The sequence below is a fragment of the Epinephelus lanceolatus genome, chromosome 2, assembly GCF_041903045.1.
Source record: "Epinephelus lanceolatus isolate andai-2023 chromosome 2, ASM4190304v1, whole genome shotgun sequence".
Classification (NCBI taxonomy): domain Eukaryota; kingdom Metazoa; phylum Chordata; class Actinopteri; order Perciformes; family Serranidae; genus Epinephelus; species Epinephelus lanceolatus.
Genome location: NC_135735.1, coordinates 30,014,182 through 30,034,787, shown reverse-complemented (window position 1 = coordinate 30,034,787; position 20,606 = coordinate 30,014,182). Strand labels below are relative to the sequence as shown.

Here is a 20,606-nt window from a genome sequence, read left to right as displayed (position 1 = left end):
AATCACATTTTAAACCCCTCCCCCTTTGGGCTCAGTGCCGTCATTAAACAGCATCTGCAACAAATCGTGTGCTTAAATAAATAATACAAAACACAAGGGAGGTGCAGAGAAAGTGCAGGTCAGATAAAACCTTTAAACTCAGACTTTTCGCACCCTTTTAGCAACTTGCTGGCTGCTCAGAGTAATTCACTGTCATCTCTCCCTCTCCTCTCCCAGCATGAGAGGGCAGGCAGGAGAGGGTTAATATGGGTATGTGAATCAGCTTCACCAGGTCATTTTATCGTAGCATGTCATAATGTATGCCTATGTGAAGTTCCACGAAAAACGTGATAGTCTTTGTAACACGGATGTTGTCACGCCTGTTAAATAAATGTAAATGTAGGCCTATGTGTGTGCATGTGTTGGAGGGCTGAGTGATGCAAGTTACAGAAGGAAGAGTAGTGTGTAGTAATATATATATATATATATATATATATATATATATATATATATATATGTATATGTATATGTATATATATATATATATATATGTATATGTATATGTATATATATATGTATATATATATATATATACAGTACAGGCCAAAAGTTTGGACACACCTTCTCATTCAATGCGTTTTCTTTATTTTCATGACTATTTACATTGTAGATTCTCACTGAAGGCATCAAAACTATGAATGAACACATGTGGAGTTATGTACTTAACAAAAAAAGGTGAAATAACTGAAAACATGTTTTATATTCTAGTTTCTTCAAAATAGCCACCCTTTGCTCTGATTACTGCTTTGCACACTCTTGGCATTCTCTCCATGAGCTTCAAGAGGTAGTCACCTGAAATGGTTTTCCAACAGTCTTGAAGGAGTTCCCAGAGGTGTTTAGCACTTGTTGGCCCCTTTGCCTTCACTCTGCGGTCCAGCTCACCCCAAACCATCTCGATTGGGTTCAGGTCCGGTGACTGTGGAGGCCAGGTCATCTGCCGCAGCACTCCATCACTCTCCTTCTTGGTCAAATAGCCCTTACACAGCCTGGAGGTGTGTTTGGGGTCATTGTCCTGTTGAAAAATAAATGATCGTCCAACTAAACGCAAACCGGATGGGATGGCATGTCGCTGCAGGATGCTGTGGTAGCCATGCTGGTTCAGTGTGCCTTCAATTTTGAATAAATCCCCAACAGTGTCACCAGCAAAACACCCCCACACCATCACACCTCCTCCTCCATGCTTCACAGTGGGAACCAGGCATGTGGAATCCATCCGTTCACCTTTTCTGCGTCTCACAAAGACACGGCGGTTGGAACCAAAGATCTCAAATTTGGACTCATCAGACCAAAGCACAGATTTCCACTGGTCTAATGTCCATTCCTTGTGTTTCTTGGCCCAAACAAATCTCTTCTGCTTGTTGCCTCTCCTTAGCAGTGGTTTCCTAGCAGCTATTTGACCATGAAGGCCTGATTGGCGCAGTCTCCTCTTAACAGTTGTTCTAGAGATGGGTCTGCTGCTAGAACTCTGTGTGGCATTCATCTGGTCTCTGATCTGAGCTGCTGTTAACTTGCGATTTCTGAGGCTGGTGACTCGGATGAACTTATCCTCAGAAACAGAGGTGACTCTTGGTCTTCCTTTCCTGGGTCGGTCCTCATGTGTGCCAGTTTCCTTGTAGCGCTTGATGGTTTTTGCGACTCCACTTGGGGACACATTTAAAGTTTTTGCAATTTTCCAGACTGACTGACCTTCATTTCTTAAAGTAATGATGGCCACTCGTTTTTCTTTAGTTAGCTGATTGGTTCTTGCCATAATATGAATTTTAACAGTTGTCCAATAGGGCTGTCGGCTGTGTATTAACCTGACTTCTGCACAACACAACTGATGGTCCCAACCCCATTGATAAAGCAAGAAATTCCACTAATTAACCCTGATAAGGCACACCTGTGAAGTGGAAACCATTTCAGGTGACTACCTCTTGAAGCTCATCGAGAGAATGCCAAGAGCGTGCAAAGCAGCAATCGGAGCAAAGGGTGGCTATTTTGAAGAAACTAGAATATAAAACATGTTTTCAGTTATTTCACCTTTTTTTGTTAAGTACAGAACTCCACATGTGTTCATTCATAGTTTTGATGCCTTCAGTGAGAATCTACAATGTAAATAGTCATGAAAATAAAGAAAACGCATTGAATGAGAAGGTGTGTCCAAACTTTTGGCCTGTACTGTATATATATATATATATATATATATATATATATATATATATATATATATATATATATATAACATTTCCACCATAAATAGATGAAGAAAAGGCACAAATTGGTGCATTAACAAAAATCACCAGATTACAGGAAATGAAGTCGAAAAAGAACCCCAAGGCCAACATTTTGTCCCAGTCCCAGAACTTACGCATTATACTTTGATGTGTAGGTACCCTCCTGCGTTCATTTTGGACATTTAGGGATGCTTGTTACATACAATACATCCTTTGAAAATACACTTCCGTTTTTTTTACCATTTCTGCTTGACAAATGCAAACAGTCTTTCCAAAATTAACTTACAACGTAGGTCACACTTTGTTTTTAGGTTTAATAACTTAGGTTCAGACAACAAAAACACATGGTTAGGTTCAGAAAAAAAACATTAGGTTTGGCTTAAAATGAGTACAGCTATGACGTAATGTATAGCCACGTTACATATGTCCTGTGTCATATGTCACTAATGTAGCATGCTACACATACTACTGCACTACGTTGTTTTCAAATGAACTCAGTTTACTTTTTGTTTCACATGAGAAATGCACAGTGGGCTCCTGAGTGAAAGTCCGGAGTTTTTTTGACCCATACATTTCTCCTCCCACCCCAATGATTTGAATGAATTTCAAAATTTCTTGCTCTTTAAACTAGGGTAATTGTTGGCAGCGTCAGAGACAGCCATGGCCCGGTGCATATCATACTGCTGCTAAGGGTGCCTCTGTGTGTTGGTGTCTGCGTTCCTATTTGACAAGTCAGGAGTGAGAGCGTGCTAGGGGCAGACGCACAAACTATTTTTCACTTTTGTTAACATTGCGAGATGGGGCATTTGGCCTTGGCGGAGGTCTGCCCGTATTATACTGTGTTTGATCACACATGGCTCTGACCCTGCATTGTAATAAGTGTATTTATGTGGAGAAATCTTGTGGGCTCAACAAAATGATGCCGGGAAGATGGATGCAGACTTCAGCTCTTGGCTTGATTGACCCATGAGTATGAGAAGGTGGAGGAGAGAGAGAGGGCAGAGTGGATAAGAGGGAACAAGAAGAGCAGAGAAGAGCAGCGGTGGAGAGAATATCAACAAATTGCACTTCACACATTTCTCTCCTCATCCAGCAGGCATCAGAAGAGCACCTCAAAGGCTCTTACCTGAAACACATGTCAGCTGATTACACACACACACACACACACACACACACACACACACATGCACAAACAAACACACTCTCCCACGCTCTCCCTGCCTCTCCCTTTCTCCTTGCGCCCTCTCTCATTGACTCCTGACCACATTTTGCTGTTTAATGGTTCATCTGTTGGCTGTTATAATAACTCAACTTTTGTGCTACACAGCTTTGCATTCTCAATGCAAATGTCTTTTGTGTTTATCCGTCTACGTTGCCCTCTAAGCCAGTGGTTTTTCATTTTTCTCCAATTCCCTGAGCCAGTGGTTTGTGACTCTTTCTCCTGGGAACTTTAACAACGGCCTTTTACAACAAAGAAAACAAAACCAACGGCGGTAAAGACATAAAACTTTATGTACAGCCTTAATGTACATATTCAGCATGACATTGTTACATAAACTTAATGCAACCTAACTCTATTTAAAGAATCTGGATTTTGTTTTTAACTCTGAATCGACAAAGTTGCTTTTCTGTAATGTGAAAGTGTTGCCAGTATCATCTAACCTGTATAAGTATTGACAGCAAACCCTACAGCTCCATGCAGCAGACCGATTAAACATTAGACACAATGGTAATTTATCGTGGAAAAAAAATACCAGCGCTCACATCCCCAAATCTTGAACACTGCATCAGGTGCATGGATGTAGCAAGGATCAAAACAAACAGAACTGTGGCACTCACAGATAAATCTTATTTGATGTGGGCAAAACAATAATTTAGATGATGAGAGTGCCGGTGTTCTGTTTGTTTTAGATAAGGGTCATTTTTCATGCTTTCAAACATTTAATGTGACATTTTTGTGGGAGTTTAAATTTGTAAATTATATTCTTCCTCACCAACAGAAAGCCTCAGAAGAGATGTGTAACAGCTTTTCACCATCATTTGAAAATACTGTTTGTGATCTGTTATTTTGAGAAGGATATAAAAAGTGATACTGATATATAAATCTTTTATCAACATTTTAGAAACAAAAATGCTCATTCTTACAGTACCACTTAAAAATGATGTCTAAAAAATAAATAGTAAATGGGTTTAAATTGAATGGTTAGTTTTGAAGTCTGTGAATTATTTCTGTGTCTCACCTTCTTGAGTATTTATGATGACCAGAACTAACACTTAATGGTACATGCACTTAAAAAAATGAAATTTAAAAAAAAAGTTGTCTTGTCCAGTCTGGCTGTGTTGAGAGCTAATGGAAATGGCATCAGCCTCATCATCTCTGTATGCTTATGGGCATGTCAATTACTGATATAATACAGGCTTTTCAGTTGATGGTTTCTTTTATCTATATTTTAATCATCGTGGAAAAAAACACATCATGAGCATTTGATAAAATAATAGAAATGTAAAGAATAAATTAACAAGTACATAAACCAGAGGGGAAAATATATATTAAAAATAGACAAAATGCAGGGATATTAATTTAACATCACACCCTCTGAGCAACTGGATGTGGATTTCCTGTGCCCCTAAAAACCTGAACTTTATAAAACAATAAATATGACATTATTGTCTTGTTGAGAGCTTGTGATGATGGCATTACCCCAGTGGTCGAGGAAGTACTCAGGTATTGCATGCACTAACTTTATCTGCAAATCTCCAAAAGTCCACAGCTGTCAAATAAATGTTGTGGAGTCAAAACTAAAGCATTTTCATCTGAAATGGTTTAAAATTATAAAGTTGCATTAAATGAAATAGTAGAGAACAGAATATATTTGGTTACATTTCACCTCTGCAGTAGCCACATATGGTGCGATTCCATCTACCTGTTTTTGTGAGGATTTTTAAAACCTGAGTGGAAACACCAAAAATTAAGAAAAAATCTCAAAATATTGCGAAAAAGTTAGAAAAGAAGTAGAGAAGCTGGGTTATATATAAAAGGTAAATGTGACCAAGTGCAATGTGAACAGATTCAGCAAATAAATGATGAGGTACAGTCATAACGTACTGTCATAGCACAGATCACTGCAAGCTGTCTTTATTGTCTCTGGATGGCCTTTAACTCGCTTATGTATGCGTGTATCCAGAACTCTTCCAGGAGCTCATAGCTTCATTATTAGTTGTTCAAATCTCATTGTCTCCAATATCCAGTGTGCTCTCCATTATACATCCATTCTTTTCCTTCATGTGAGGATTGACTGCTGCTATTTTCATTATGTCATCTTGTTGCACCCTCTTCTTCTGCAGTGGCACCTGACTGGAGAGTTAGCACCACCTACTCCTTATCTCTGTGAACCAACTCCCCATACTGGCATGACAGAGGTGGATGAAAAAGCACATAAATTCACATTTGCAGATTTTCTGAAAACTCCATTAAAAGTTGTGCTACATTTGGATGAAAACCATCACATAATTCAGTTACATTCCACCTTTGCAGCAGCCACATAGTCTCTTTACACATGTTACCTCTTTACGAAATGATCGGTGGATTCTTTGACATAAGCCTTAGAACATTCTGTTCTGGAGAACGTACAATTTCAGGACAGGGCATACAGAAATACATTTCGAAAGGATATCATTTACTCTTAGGGGTGAGTGTGTTGTGAATAGTTTAGGACAGTGGTTCCCAAGTTTGTAAGAACACTTTTTGAAATACAGTAAATTTCCGGCACAGAGCTTTCATTTTGAAATGCCATTTCCTACTGTTGCGTGAGTGACTAACGGACAGCTACTTGGCAAAGACAGCAAACTAACTCAACGACATGGCCAAATGCAAGTATGACGCTGAATGTATTAAACTGTGTGGACCTTGAACTAATGACTAAGAAGAAATCTGGAACCACTGGTTTAGTACAAATATCAGGACAAACGGAGTCATGTAGTGAGTTTAAACACTGTCTTTAGGAATGGGTGGAGTCTTTTACAGATGTCAGAAATTCCAAACATACATGGGCACCACTGGGAAAATTAACCACTTTTTAGGATTCCCTAAAAAGTTGACTTTTAGAGATGAAAGGTTTGCTGAAGACACTTTGATGATATGGAAATTATATTATACATCATAGGCTTGTGTTTTAAACGTTGAATGGTCTTTTAAGTGCAAATATGGGATTAAGTCAGCTTGAGGATTTTTGATATCAGCCCAGCAGTGATATTTGGCAGCCTTTTTTTTTCCTATAACAATCTCATGTTGTTTGCATGAGCTGGATTTGTTTCGGCAATATAAACCTTTGTATTTGATGCCAATGAAAGCCATTTGAACATGAATGAGGGAGAAAGGGATGAGAGCGCGGGACAGAGAAAGTGTGTTTTTAGAGTGTGTTTGTGTGGTGATTTTTGGACAGAACATCAAAAACACAACAGAGCAACAAGACAGCTTGTTCTGTTTGCATCATATCTCACACAAACACGCACAAGCAGTGTCTATACGCTCACGACCAGTCGGCATACACACAACAAAATCACACAAACCCAGCAAATCATTCATCCATCTTTTATGCGAGGCACCCCTTTGTAAATTGCAGCTAATGTGTGTGAGAGAGAAAAAGCAGGGTGAGCAAGCTGAGAATACAAAAGTAGAGAGAAGGAGTGAGTGGGAGCAGAGGCCGATGAGGAAGACAGGAAGAGAGAGGCAGATAAGAAAGATACAAGAAACGATGGATAGAAAGGAAAAAAATAGATGCTAAGAGGTCAGATATTGCTCTTTCTCCAGGATATTCTTTTTTTCTCTTTGTACTATTGAAGTCCTTTCTCAGCATTCTCCTCATTTCCATTTTATTTATTCTCCCCTTCCTTTCCTTTTATTTTTTTTGTTTTTACTAACCATCATTATTCATCCACATAGTTCCATTAAGACAGAGCTGGTCTAAACTGGTTTCTGTCATGTTGTCTGGTCTCATTTACATTTACATTACGTTTTAGGCATGCAGCAGATGCTCCCAGCCATGGTGAAGTCTAAAACCAATGAAAGATCCCAAATATGAGCTGGTCTAAAAATTGCCATGTGTTTTGCTATTGTGCTTTTTTTTAGCAACAGAGCAGATCATGCGGATAGATAAGAAAAACACGAGGGAATGAGATGCTGAAATGTCAGAACTGAGGACAGTTCTCTTCATTAAATCACTGCACATGTTGTTTTTCACTTCAACAACAGCAGTTTTTCTGCCATTTTACTTTTTTGCAAAACCTTTTTCTTTTTTCTTTTTTTTAACAGTTTCTCCCCGGAGGTTTTATTAAATGTTCGTGTGCTTTTTTGCACAACATGTTTGGATCATTTTTAAAATTCGAATGACTTTGCACAGACAAAGTTTATTATGGAAGCAGGCAAATGGGAAGGTAGCATAATGATAATATTTGAAGCAGTTGCTACTAGAGCAACTAGTTTTTACATGAACTGGAAAACCTTAAGGTCCTTGTAAATTATTAGTTTAAAACTTGGAGGAAAGTCTTAAGATGACTGAGATAATACCGTGTCATTTTTTGAAAATATGTGCATTTTTTCAGGGATGGAAGAAGTATTCAGAATTCTACTTAGAGGGATCGAACTTTAAACCAGCTTTGTATCTCAACAATGTGGGTAGTATATGTAAAGAAGTATACCATATTTCCCTCCATCTTACCATTCCCTAGATCTCCCTGCTCATCTTCCAGCTCAAATTCACCAAATGAAATTTTTGCTGTCTCTCAGGATGTTGCTAAAACTACAGATTGTACTTCTGCCACCACAGGAACAAAGAATATAGAAGCGGGTCGAGAGAGAGGAGAGACATACATGTCCTACTGTATAACTGGAAATCAAGATGGTTTGTCACCACCTGGCTGCCATATTGCTCACCCACTGGTACTTTATCGGTTGGGTGTGGCACCGTGCATTCTAGTAGGTGTAGGTGGTGTACCTCCTCAGCAGAAGCAAATGCCAACAATGCCACATCTGGTCATGTAGCACCAATTTCAAAAGTACTTGCATCTGTCTACTACATAGACATCCAGTGCAATGAAATACTTCCTCAAGTAAAAGTATAAATCCCACAATGTAAAATTACACAAATGCACAAAGTTATTTGATTGGATTTCTATAAGACAACCACAGTGATCCACATCATCTAAAGTAGACTGCTCCCCCTTTTTTCAACAAGCATAGCCCACCATGAGGCAAGGAGGAAACACAAGGCACATGTTAATCTATTAATCATACTATTGAAGTACATATTTTGTTTAAACTGTCTTGAAAGTCAACATGAGATGTCATATTACTTATCCATGTCAAAATATCATATAAAGATTTGAATTTTTAATTAGAATTACAAAAAAATAAAGGAATACATGGAATATTCGCTGGAGTTACACCTCACTTGGTCCGTTTGTTTTGGAGAGGATGAGACCTCTGTGGTAAATACGACTACTGGTGACGACCTCCTGAACGTCTGGAAAAAAAAGGGTGATCACACATTAGCATGTGTTGGACTAGCCGCCTGCAGCGTCATGCCAGACTGCATTGGAAATACATGGATTTGTAACATGAAATTGCATAATTCGGTGTTTTTACCAATTTAAATCGCCAGGTCTGTTTGTTTTGGAGAGGAGGAGGCCTCTGTGGGTGATTTGGCCCCTGGTAAAAACCTCCTGAATGTCTGGATCAGAAAATTATTAGCACACATTAACTTGTGAGAGAAGATGCACTGATTTGTAGCTGGGAGAAGTTTTAGCTGCAATCTGCAATTCACTGGTAGATGCCACTAAATCCCCCTAAATCTTTTTACCATTGGTGGTTTCTCATGTTCAGATTCTCCATCCATTGGAATGGACAGAAAACAGGACACTGGAATGATTCATGAGTGCAATAAGAGCAAAAATCCACCATTACAATATGTCTTTGGTGTTAAGGTTGTATAGGCTAGAGGCAGCATTTGGTTTGTCCATTCTGGGCTACTGTAGGAACAGCATGGCCACCTCTGTGGAAAAGGGAGAAGAGGACCCACTAGATATAAACAGCTCATTCTAAGGTAACAAAAACACAACAGTGCTTAGTTTCAAGTGACTATACACTTAAAAAAAAACATGCTTGTGAATATTTTCTTAAACAAAACATAGTTGTGAATATTATAAAAAATAAGTATACTCTAAACCCTACACAATAGATTTTTAAATATGAAGAAGCATAAGAAGGAAAGGCCTCAAAGAAAAGAAACAAAAGTACAGAATCTTGAAAATTACAGTGTAAGTCGCCCGCAGTTTATGAGTAAAGTACTTAGTTTCTCTCCACCACTGCAATTTTCATGTTCTTTATTCTCCTCGAGCAATCTGTCAAATGTCTCAGTGACATATGGCAGATTAAATAAGAGCTTTGTCAAGGGACAAGCTAAAGCTCAAAAGGTAGGAGCTGCTCACAGTTATGTTTTGTACAGATGGTAACGCCTCAAAAGTGACAGCTTTTTAAATGAATCCTGACCTGAGGCCTGTCAGGCCATAGCTACTGGTAGCAACTGTAGCACTTTGTGGGGGGAAAAAACATAATATGAAGAATGATGAAATATAGGCTGAAGACACATTAACATGTTGTTGCTAAAATGTAAGGTGATTAATTATATGAAGATTAAAAAGAGTTTTCTCCTCTCTTGATTCACTATTTGACTCAAACAGTTAGCGTCTCCATATTGAAACATTAGCTAACCTAGTGACATGGTAGGTTTGCAGTTAGCTACAAAGTTAGGTCAATAATAGCCTCCCATGTGAAATACATGCAAAAATGAATAGAAGCTAGTATTTACTGAAGTCTTAATCCTGTCGAGTCAAGTTTGCTCTCTATGTTTCTGTGAGGATACTGTGTTATAGCAGGTTTTTTTGCTCTCTAGCTACATGTTATCCAACTCATTTCTTAACATTTTTCTCCATATTATTTTATGTCTCTTACCAAGATTGATTTTTCAACTGCAAAGTCGGTATGTGATTATAGCATCTTTCTGATTTTTTCCATGGGACACATTTTAGTATGTAGAAAATATAGACAGTCTTGGTGATCAACACTTTTTTTTTTTTGCTTATTTTATGCAGTTCATAATTACAAGACAAGAAGTCTTCAGCCTATTGAGCCTTTTTCACATCAGACATTTTGACTTGACAGTAAGAAAAGCACAGGTGAAACTGATAACATTAACGATGGCTCATTTCCATTAAGTGTTACATCTTCTCCTACTTTTCTACTGCTTTTCCTCTATGACATATCAAAATGTCTGCTGTGAAGAAGGTCTGTTGCTAAACTTGAAAAATGGCTACATCTTATTGAGCTGCTTCAGTTTCAGGCTCCTGATATTGTGCATGCTGTCACATTGTCATGGTTTACTGGGAGACTTAATGGAACTGAGCCATCGTTAATGAAATTTGTTACACCTGTGCTTTTTCCTGTTCCCTATTACAACTCAAAATGTCTGCCATGGAAATGGCCTATTAGTAGTATTACTAATTATTAATGTTGTGAGTCACACTTTTATTTTCTGTACTATGACAAGTAGAACTGTCTGCTTTGTCCATGTACTGTCAAATCTGTTACTCCTGTTTTCATGGTAAGGCAAGAAACAAAACACAAAACACTTGGTTGGCAACTTTCTTCCTCCTTTTGTAGGGGACCAGTTGGGTAGAGACAGTTGAGACTTGTTTCTTTTGTGTTGGATGAGCGCCACAGACAGATAAATTACAAAAAGGCTGGTCTTTGATGAAAAACTTTTTTATTTGTAAACCTTTATTATTATTATTATATTTATCAAGTAATACATATAAAAGAAAAAGGTCTTGTTTTCATATTGAGGTCCGTGTATTTTCCAAATATGTTCCTGAGTCAGCTGAGAATTGATCTATTTTAAAATTCAAAGGCTTGCTGCCTCATTTTGTGAATTCTCAACAACAGTTGGGGATATTACTCACAGTTGGAGTTATTCTGGTTGTGCTTAAACACTTGACTGTCATCACATATTTAAAAAAAAACTCAGATGCCTTTGGTCACAATAACAAGAATGATTTTTTGTCCCCTATCACTTTCATCTCACTGTAAAAAGTCGGAAACAAGTTTAATTGCTCACACGTCAGAATATTATGTTGCTCAGCATGCTTCTTAAAATTACAATATGTTCCTACAGTGTGTGAAAATATCCTTTTCTAATCCAGGTCCATAACCTAAAAAAAAAAAAAAACCCTGCTTATCTTGTATTTTTTTCCACCTTTTTTTCAGTGAGTCAAAGTGGTCTTGCCGGCGATGTTTGTCCAGATCCTGGAGTTCCAGAAAATGGCAAGAGGATAGGCTCAACCTTTCAGTAAGTTCACTTAATTCTATACACAACTGCTCTCACTCACTTCTAGTCAAATCAAGTATATTAAAAACACTCACAAGTGCCTTGGATATTGTTGATCTTTTGACCAGCATAGGGATCATTATTGTATGCGTGTGAGACGAGAAACCAGCCTGCAGAAATTATCTACCAAAATGTCTTTGCTGCCACAGATTACATTTGTAGTAGTACAATTGTAGTTTAATTAACTAATAGTAGTACTGAGTCGAAACAGAATACTTCATAACTACTTCATAAGGTTGGAAAAGCTGATGAATGTAATTATGTTGACTGATGAAATGCAACCTAAAGAAAATGTAAATGAAATAATGGTCATGATAACAGTGCCAGCGTTTGAGGAGCCAAACTTTGGTGTCAGTTCTATTAGAGTCAATGGGGTGGGCACAGCAACTCACAAGGTACCCCATCATATTTTTACTGTTTCACCTTTGACTAAAAACTCCACCAGATTAAAAAGCATGTGATGCTTACTGACGTTTTTTAATCTAAATATGCATGTATGTTGTCCTTGTATTGGTCTCCAAGCAGATCAGAGGCTAAGATGCAGGCTCCTTGAATGCTGTCACTTTCCTTATGACTGTTCCTTATTTTATATTTTCCTTGAGTGCTTTTATTCAAGTACTGTACTTAGATAAAATTTTGATATACTTGTACCTGAGTATTTCCGTTTTATGCAAGTTTATACGTATACTCCTCTACATTTCAGAGTCATATATTGCACTTTTTACTCCATTACATTTACGTTACATTGACGATTCAGAACATTAATACAGATTACAGTGAGCAAATATATGATGATGCATTATTACGGATTATGTAAAGTAAGTAAAATGAGCTCCGCCTTTAGCAGCTGCAACATTAAAGTCATGATCACATTATAATTCAAGGCCCTGGTGAAGTTTTAGAGTCTTCACATCCCTTGTGGAGATCGGCGGGGGGAGCGGCTAGCACACCTAATGGCAGACGGCGACCCAGACTAACGTCCAAGAACACAAAATTGAAACCACAAAATATCTCCAAGATGTTCATCCGTAGTGATCCAAGTGTGCTGAAGCCCCAACATAAAAAGCTGTTTCGAAAAACATCATTTGAACTCTGTTTTTAGCCTCACTGTAGCCTGTAGCTCTGACTGCTTCTCTGTGCTCCACACTCACATGTGCGCGCTCAGGGTGATCGGTGATGCAGGTGATGTTTCTGAAGAGCAACGGTCTCGTCAGTACTGATGTCCAGCTTCTCAAGTGCAGGCATCGCCAATTTCCAGTCTGAGCAGCAAAGACTTTCCTCATCCGTTGGCATTGCTTTGCATTTGAAACAACTACACCACCAGGTTTCCAGTGCTCGTCTCCGGTATTCTGCGGCTGGCTGAGGCTCATGAGCTGCGGCAGCTGCTTCGTCCAGTAGCCTGAGTTCTGCGTCAACAAAGAAATGCTGTTCCTCCACAATTTCAAAGTCTTCAGACATGTTGGGCTGTCCTTTGCTAAAAGACCGTAGTGCAAATTATCTTTTAGCTACTGTGGTTACCGTTGTCTCTCCCTGCGGTGCACGTGTCACGTGATGTAAACACGGGTAAGCAAAGCTCATGCTTTCGCTGGTAGCGCACGTGAGCGCAGAGCACAGAGAAGCAGTCAGAGCTACAGGCTACAATAAGGCTAAAAACAGAGTTCAAATGAGGTATGACAAAGCCCGAGTATACGGACGCGGAACACAGACTACTAGACAAAGCAGCCGCCGCAGCTCACGAGCCTCAGCCAGCCACAGAATACCGGAGTCGAGCACTGGAAACCTGGTGGTGTAGTTGTTTCAAATGCAAAGCAATGCCAACGGATGAAGAAAGTCTTTGCTGCTCAGACTGGAAATTGGCGATGCCTGCACTTGAGAAGCTGGACATCAGTACTGACGAGACTGCTGCTCTTCAGAGACCGTGCATCACCAATCACCCTGAGCGCGCACACGTGAGCGCAGAGCACAGAGAAGCAGTCAGAGCTACAGGCTACAGTGAGGCTAAAAACAGAGTTCAAATGACGTTTTTCGAAACAACTTCTTATGTCAGGGCTTTAGGACGCTTGGATCACTACGGATGAGCATCTTGGAGATATTTTGTGGTTTCAATTTTGTGTTCTTGGACGTTAGTCTGGGGTGCCATCTGCCATTAGGTGTGCTAGCCGCTCCCCCCGCTGAACTCCACAAGGGATGTGAGGACTCCGTCGACATATGGGTGAGTAGATAATGGCTGAATTTTCATTTTTGGGTGCACTATCCCTTTAAGGGTTACAGCCATTGTGACTTCAGAGCCCAGTTCAGATTGTAAGATATTTCTTCAGAAACCACAGTGTGTGTTTAGTTGTTTCTTCTCTCTTCCTCACTCACTGGCTTCCCTTTACTCCCCCGCTGTGTCCCTTTTGTGGTCCCAGAATTGGTCCAATGAGCATGAACCTTCCTCACCAAAGTTTTCCACCGTTTTCCCTGAGACTGTAGTGTTTTGTGGTTTATGTATCATCATGAATAATTTCCGTCTGTTGGGGACTTCTTGTTACAGCTCTGGCTTTTTAGATGTGAGCCACCTTATGTAACCGTCTCGTAACAAACCGGAAAAACAAAAAACAAAAAAAAAAAAAAAAAAAAATCACATCTTCACATTTGCAGTCTTTTACATCTCCCAATAGGGGGGAGCTGTTTAGTGCTTGTCAGACCAGCTCTGTATCTATCTATCTCTGTAACCTGTTCATTTATAAGAAAACTTAAAAATACAAACTCATACAGTTTCACCCAGTGGATATGGATATGCACATGTCCATCACACACACACAGGAAAAAAAGAAAAACAGTAATTGCTTTGCATGTTTAACTGGTGGAATTTTGCATGTGTGCCACCTGCAGGTAATGCTTTGGTTTTCTTTTGTAGCTGATGTATATGTGTTTTCTTTTCTATCTTGTAAGGAACATTTCTGAAAACACTTTGACCTATAGCTGTCGGCTCAACACTGCAGGTCTGAAACTATAGTTCTCCTGCCTCTCATTAAGGGTCCTCTCTCATGTAGAGGTTATACACAAAGAATAGGAAGGAATGTTTCAGAAGTAGGATCTTTGCTAATAAACAAGTACTTGGCGGTCGCAGGATTTTTGAATAATTCACTCCATGGTGTCTGCCATCCTATCAGTAGAAAGGAAGACATAATTTCATTTAATCAGGAGTGAGCAATTATAAAATGATCACCTCTCCCTACGACTCACCCACTTAGCATCAGTGGCAGCTAAATTGCTCTCATGTTTCTCTCTGGTTTATGCGAAAATCAAGATGGGCATTCCATTTTTACCTTTTTCTGAGACTATTTTCAGGCCAAAAAACTTTAAACGATAATCATCTTTTAATCTCAAGCTCCTGGTGTGCTTCTTAGCCATTAGCAACTTTGACTGCACAAACTCTGTAGGACTATTAGTGGAGTTGTCTGAGTTAGTGAAAGGTCATTACCTCAGTGTGTGTATGTGTTTGTGTGTTTGTCTGTGTGCATGCATGTTGGCATGGATGTGTTTGGTGTGTGTTGCAGGTTTCTATCTAATCATCATTACGCACTGAGATGCAGGAGCTGGAACAGAATGGTGTTGTGATGAAGTTAAACTGGAGAAATGGGGAGAAAACATAGCTGCAGAGAAAACCAAATAGTTTTCACTGTTGGGCAGTGCAGATGTGTGTGATGGCTGTAACTTATTGTGTCATGGCAGTTTTGATTCACAGGCAACCGCTTACACAACTTTGATGGAAGGGTTTTACTTCTTTTTGAGGAAATGGCAATAACAACAAAGTTTTCTTTCCTGTAATTGTAAATTTCACAGTGAGCGGCTGGATGGGAGGTACTTTCGGTGTCATCAACATCGCTGAAGTAGCAGAAGCTGTAAAGTGAATGACCCAACTCTCCGTGACACAGGCACTAACTATGAGATTTGGCCAGGCAATACCGCTCTGCAGTGTTTAACAACAGGGTGGAGCCACTGAACAACCAGAACCCTACGTAGCGAATGTTTGGCCAGGTGGTAGACTGTGGTGTGCATCAGCAGGGAGGAGACATTAAGCTTAAGAGACAAGACATCATGCAGACATCCACTCAGATGGCTGAATGTCCCTCTCACGTGCTTGACAGCGGGGTGTTGGAGGGAATGAGGAAAACAAGAATGATAAGAAATGATAAGAGAGGAGGCGAGAGGAGTGGAGAAAGAACGAGAAGAGGGCAAAGGAAAGCAGACAATAAGAAAAAGGCATCAGTGGAGAAAAATAAAGGCTCTTACAGAAAAGGAGGAATTATAGATCCTAATTGGATGATCTGTAGGGACGTTCTCTTCTACAGGGATCTAAAAGCCACTGCATCATTAATATCATTGCCATAATTTATACATGATTTATACAATTATCTTCCTCTCCAGTTTTCTTAAGGTATAACCAGCGATGGAGGAGGTCTATACCAGTATCATCTTTATGAAGCAGTGAGAGCTAGAGTCAACCTTACTCTAATTACTGTTTTTGACAATCGTTGTTACTGTTGTGTTCCCTTTAACAGAATTGGATCCAGCGTCCAGTTCAGTTGTGATGACAGCTATGTACTACAAGGATCTAAAAGTATCACCTGTCAACGAGTCACTGACACACTGGCTGCCTGGAGTGACCACAGACCCATCTGCAGAAGTAAGTTTCACCTGTCATTCCCTCTGAAACAGGTTATGTCTTGTGGATGTAAATGTATTAGAGCTCGAGCTATTTATACTGTGGGTTCATGCCTACCAACAGCATAACACCCGAGCCACACTGCTTGTGTGAGCAACGGATGACGGCTACCTCGCTGAACTGCTGCAGCTCCCACGCGTGTGATGTTCACACAGACAGCATTGCTGTTGCAGCCCTGCCGCAGAGCTGCCATCTTCTGTAACTACTGTATTTCCATAATTAAAAGCTGGAACTCACTACTCACTACTTATTTATGGAGCTGTGCAGGTTACTGCATTTTCACTGACATTGTCCTGCAAATACTTTACAATTAGAAGCCTTGTGTTAACAATTGAAGGCATTATGTCCACTGATGCATTATGTCCACTGATTGTCAGAGGGCTTTTATTTTCAACAGAAACAGGAAGTGTTGAGTTAAAAATAAATATTAATATTTCTTCATGGATATAGACACTGAAACTACAGTGAAAGGTGGTATGATGCCAGTATGACAATTTAAAGTCCCATTTTTCTGTCTATTACTAAAGACCCTGCTCAGCACAGAAGAATTAGGAGAGACTTTGAATCTCTAGATGTTCTACAGCTGAGCAGTAGCCGAGCCACGCCTGATCCGCTCTGCTCCCACAGGCAGTGTGGCTGCCCTAAACTGTTAACACAGGCTCCAAAAAAATGACAAGAGTTTCCACGATGCACACACACTGCTCACACAGGCAGTGTGGCCTGAGTGTCAGGTCATTTCTAACAAAGCACACTTGCTGTTTAGTATCAATGTGCATTGAGTCTATTGTGTGAAAGTTGTTGTAATGATTTGGTTGCAGTAAGTAACTAAGTCCATTTTTATATAGCCTCATTGATAACTGCGTCATACATCAGTGTGTCATAATATTTACTGAAGTATTCAAAATCTTAGTAAAAGGTATACTAAATTAAAATTTTCATTGAAAAACAATGTATAGATTCATGCAAAAATAATCCCTCTCAATTATCACTTATGACTCAAGTTTGTGGCTGTGTTATTATCTGCAGAGAGTCTGCCCTCTGCTTGTATTTTCTTAATTCAGTCAGGAACATTTTAGTCAAAGAAAACTTTATTTCCATTTGCAGTTTTATATTTGGCAGTATGGCTCTGTTCTGGGGCCCCTCTGCCTTTTCTCGGGCCCACGCAGAAAGCCTCTTCCACACACCTACGTGGAAAGCATTAGGTGGAGAGAACACACCTCTCTGCCCTTCCACACGTCTGCATGGAAAGCCAAAGGCAGGGAGAGCAGCAGCAAAGACCCCCTGTGAACAGAACAGAGTAGCATCAATGACAAACAGAAATGACATTGATAAGTCAGACACAGCATGAAAAGGAGGAGCTGGGGTGGAGGTGGGTTGCAATGTGGCTTGCAGAGGAAACAGCAACAGTGGGCAGGCCAGAGCAGTTTAAATAGGGCGCCCTGAATCAGATTTGGCAATATTTGCATAGAAAGGAATCATGTGTTATATTGGCTCACTCCCTGCCATCAATCAGCTGCTCCATCAGTTGATTGGGCTGTTTGAGATCAGCTGATGTAGCTGGGATGTAAGCTGAGCTTGACATCGTGTCCTGCCTGAAGCTATGCTCAATTTTCTTCTTATTTTTCCATGTTCAGGAAGTGCTAGGGCACAGCGCGCAGGTGAAGTCAGAACTTTATTACAAGGTAGTGACCTGGTAGTAGCAGCACACATCTAAGTGGAAAGTATGAAAAATATTGTGAGGCGAAACTGTCAAGTAGACAAAGCTGACGTTGGCTTTCACTTCTGCAGGTGATAGTGTTTACAAATAGTGGCCAACAATTCCCTCATAGTATACCTTTAATTGTATTTTAATTTTCCATGGACATCAAAGACTGCATGTATGTAGTACTTATGTATTACATTTACCTATTCATACACTGATGGTGGCGGAGCCTGTAGGCAAGGTGACAACCTTGATTATCTGGGATTCAGCGTTATGCTTAAGAACACTTCAGCACGCTGTAAGGAGGGATGAGGAGTTAAACTATCAACCCCAATGACCAGCTATTATCGCCCCAGAGGTCCAAGGGTAAAGAAAATGATGCCCTACCTGTCATCAGAGATCCCACTGCTGCAGGCAGTGTAGCACTGAAACTAGACTTGCATGTTCACCATAAAGCAGGAGTATGTTGCCCAAAGGCAATGTTATGACTTCTAAATGTGCTTTTAATAGTTATTGGATAACAGTGGACTGCCATGGCAGGGATGTGTAGGCTTCATTAGGGTTTGGCCTCACAGACAATGTGTGTTAGTACTATAAATTCATTGTTAGTTTTTGTTTCTTAAGGGGATTTGTTGATGATAGTGAAAGGATAAAATAAGGCCAATCGTTTCTTTTATGATACGTTATTTACTGCTGCCTGAGATCCCCAGGCTGTTGTTCCAAAGCCATGAAGCCCTGATGGTAAAAGCCTGTTCACCTTCAGTCATCACCCTGGACACTGAAACAGTTGTAAGGTTTCTGTCTGAGCTCCTCTGGTAAGGAATCTTCTGCCCAGGCGGGAGAAAAAGTTCAGAGCATAGCTGAGAGCAGGGCCCTGCAAAGCCCTAAAACTAATCAATAATACTAAACCAGTTTTTTTATGAACAGTATATCACATAGTACAGTTGATACATTTAACTCAAGTCGTGTGAAATGGTCTCTGATTCTTTTAAGTGTTGAGATTTTGCACAACCCCTGTAATGCAGCAATACTTTGGTCTGGTTCCAGGCCTCTGAATCGCTGCCCAAATTTCTGACTTTTTCAGCATATTTCCAGCCTGTATTAATTCGGTCCCCACTGATGGCTGCTTCTCTGGGTGGAAAAACAGCTAAGCAAGGTTGGGCTAGTGTGAGAAGTTTCAAACCGATTTGATAGCAGCTGCTCCTGAATGGAACATAACGACGCTGCATCCTAAAAGCAAGTGATCATCCGGCTGTTACTATAATGTAACACTGAAGCTCTCTGTTCAGATCAAATCCATTAAATATGCACTTCTGTTATGACAATGTAAACAAGCAATCTACCTATCAGCTGCACACTTGAGATCAGACTGGAGACGTAACCACTTAACAAGTGGGTGTGACTTGATATCTTCCTACGTTTGTACTTTTTAAACAGAAAACATATTTTTACATTGTGATGTTTACTGGGAATGACATACAGTATAGCCAGCAGGAAGGGGGTTGTTATTAGTGAACGAATAAATGGTAACAGAGCATTTGACAAAAGTTCAGCTCAAAACAGTGCACGAGAAATACTTAAGTCTCATGTTCAGTCAGGATGCCTCTTTTGTGAGCTTCATATCCAAAATGTTGCTATTCTGGCAGTCCGTGTTTTTTACGCCTCCACATACGTCCATATGTCCCATTCTCTTGAGCGTGATGTCTCAAGGATGCTTTGAAGGAATTTCTTCATATTTGGCAAAAAAAAGTCCACTTGTAGCTTACAATACTACGTATTCAGTCTCTTTCAAACTCGATGGCGACTAAATTGGAACAATGTTTAAGGGCTGCTTGAGCGAAGATGGACGGTGTTTTGTGGCGGCGCATCATTGCACCTCATTAGACGGATTTCCATCACGGCCGATTGGAGCCAGAGCCGATAAATACCTGACTACTGCAGAGTCCTTTCCCATTACATACAAACACCAGATGTTCGTGGTTTTGTTGTGCTGTGGGAAAGGGGCTTTGAATTCAACAGTGAACTGGTTAAATTTTGGTGGTCAAAGGTCAAAGTCAATGTGACATCACATCTGTCTCATTCTCATGACCACAGTATCTCAAGAGCACTTTAGGGGAATATCCTCAAATTTGGCACAAATGTCCACTTGAACGCAAGGATGAACTGATTAAAATTTGGTGGCCAATGGTCAAGGTCACCGTGACCTCACATGAGGCCACACTTACACAGTTAAACATGTTTTTGGCCATAACTCAAGAATTCTCAGGCTAATTATGACGCAACTTCACACAAATGTCTAATAGAACACGATGATGAAAGGATGACATTTTATATCCAAAAGGTCAAAGGTCAGCTTCACTGTGACATCATAATGTTCCACAGAAAACACTTCACTGGTCTTCATTCAACAGCTTAACTCAGGAATAGAAGGGGAAACATTTTGTCAGGTATTGAATTGGTGACACTGATCTTGGGTGCCTACCTTGAAACTGTGCTGA

At 39.9% G+C, this 20,606-nt stretch overlaps 1 protein-coding gene across 2 annotated transcripts in view; it reads left to right on the top strand.

Moving 5' to 3' along the window:
* The window catches only part of LOC117260150 (CUB and sushi domain-containing protein 1-like), a 529,510-nt gene that overhangs the window by 299,107 nt on the left and 209,797 nt on the right, over positions 1-20,606 (top strand). For both annotated transcript variants that reach the window (XM_078176328.1, XM_078176324.1), the window contains exons 8-9: positions 11,575-11,656; positions 16,243-16,367. In XM_078176328.1, the coding sequence (XP_078032454.1) occupies positions 11,575-11,656; positions 16,243-16,367 (207 nt within the window). The remainder of the gene's footprint in view (positions 1-11,574; positions 11,657-16,242; positions 16,368-20,606) is intronic.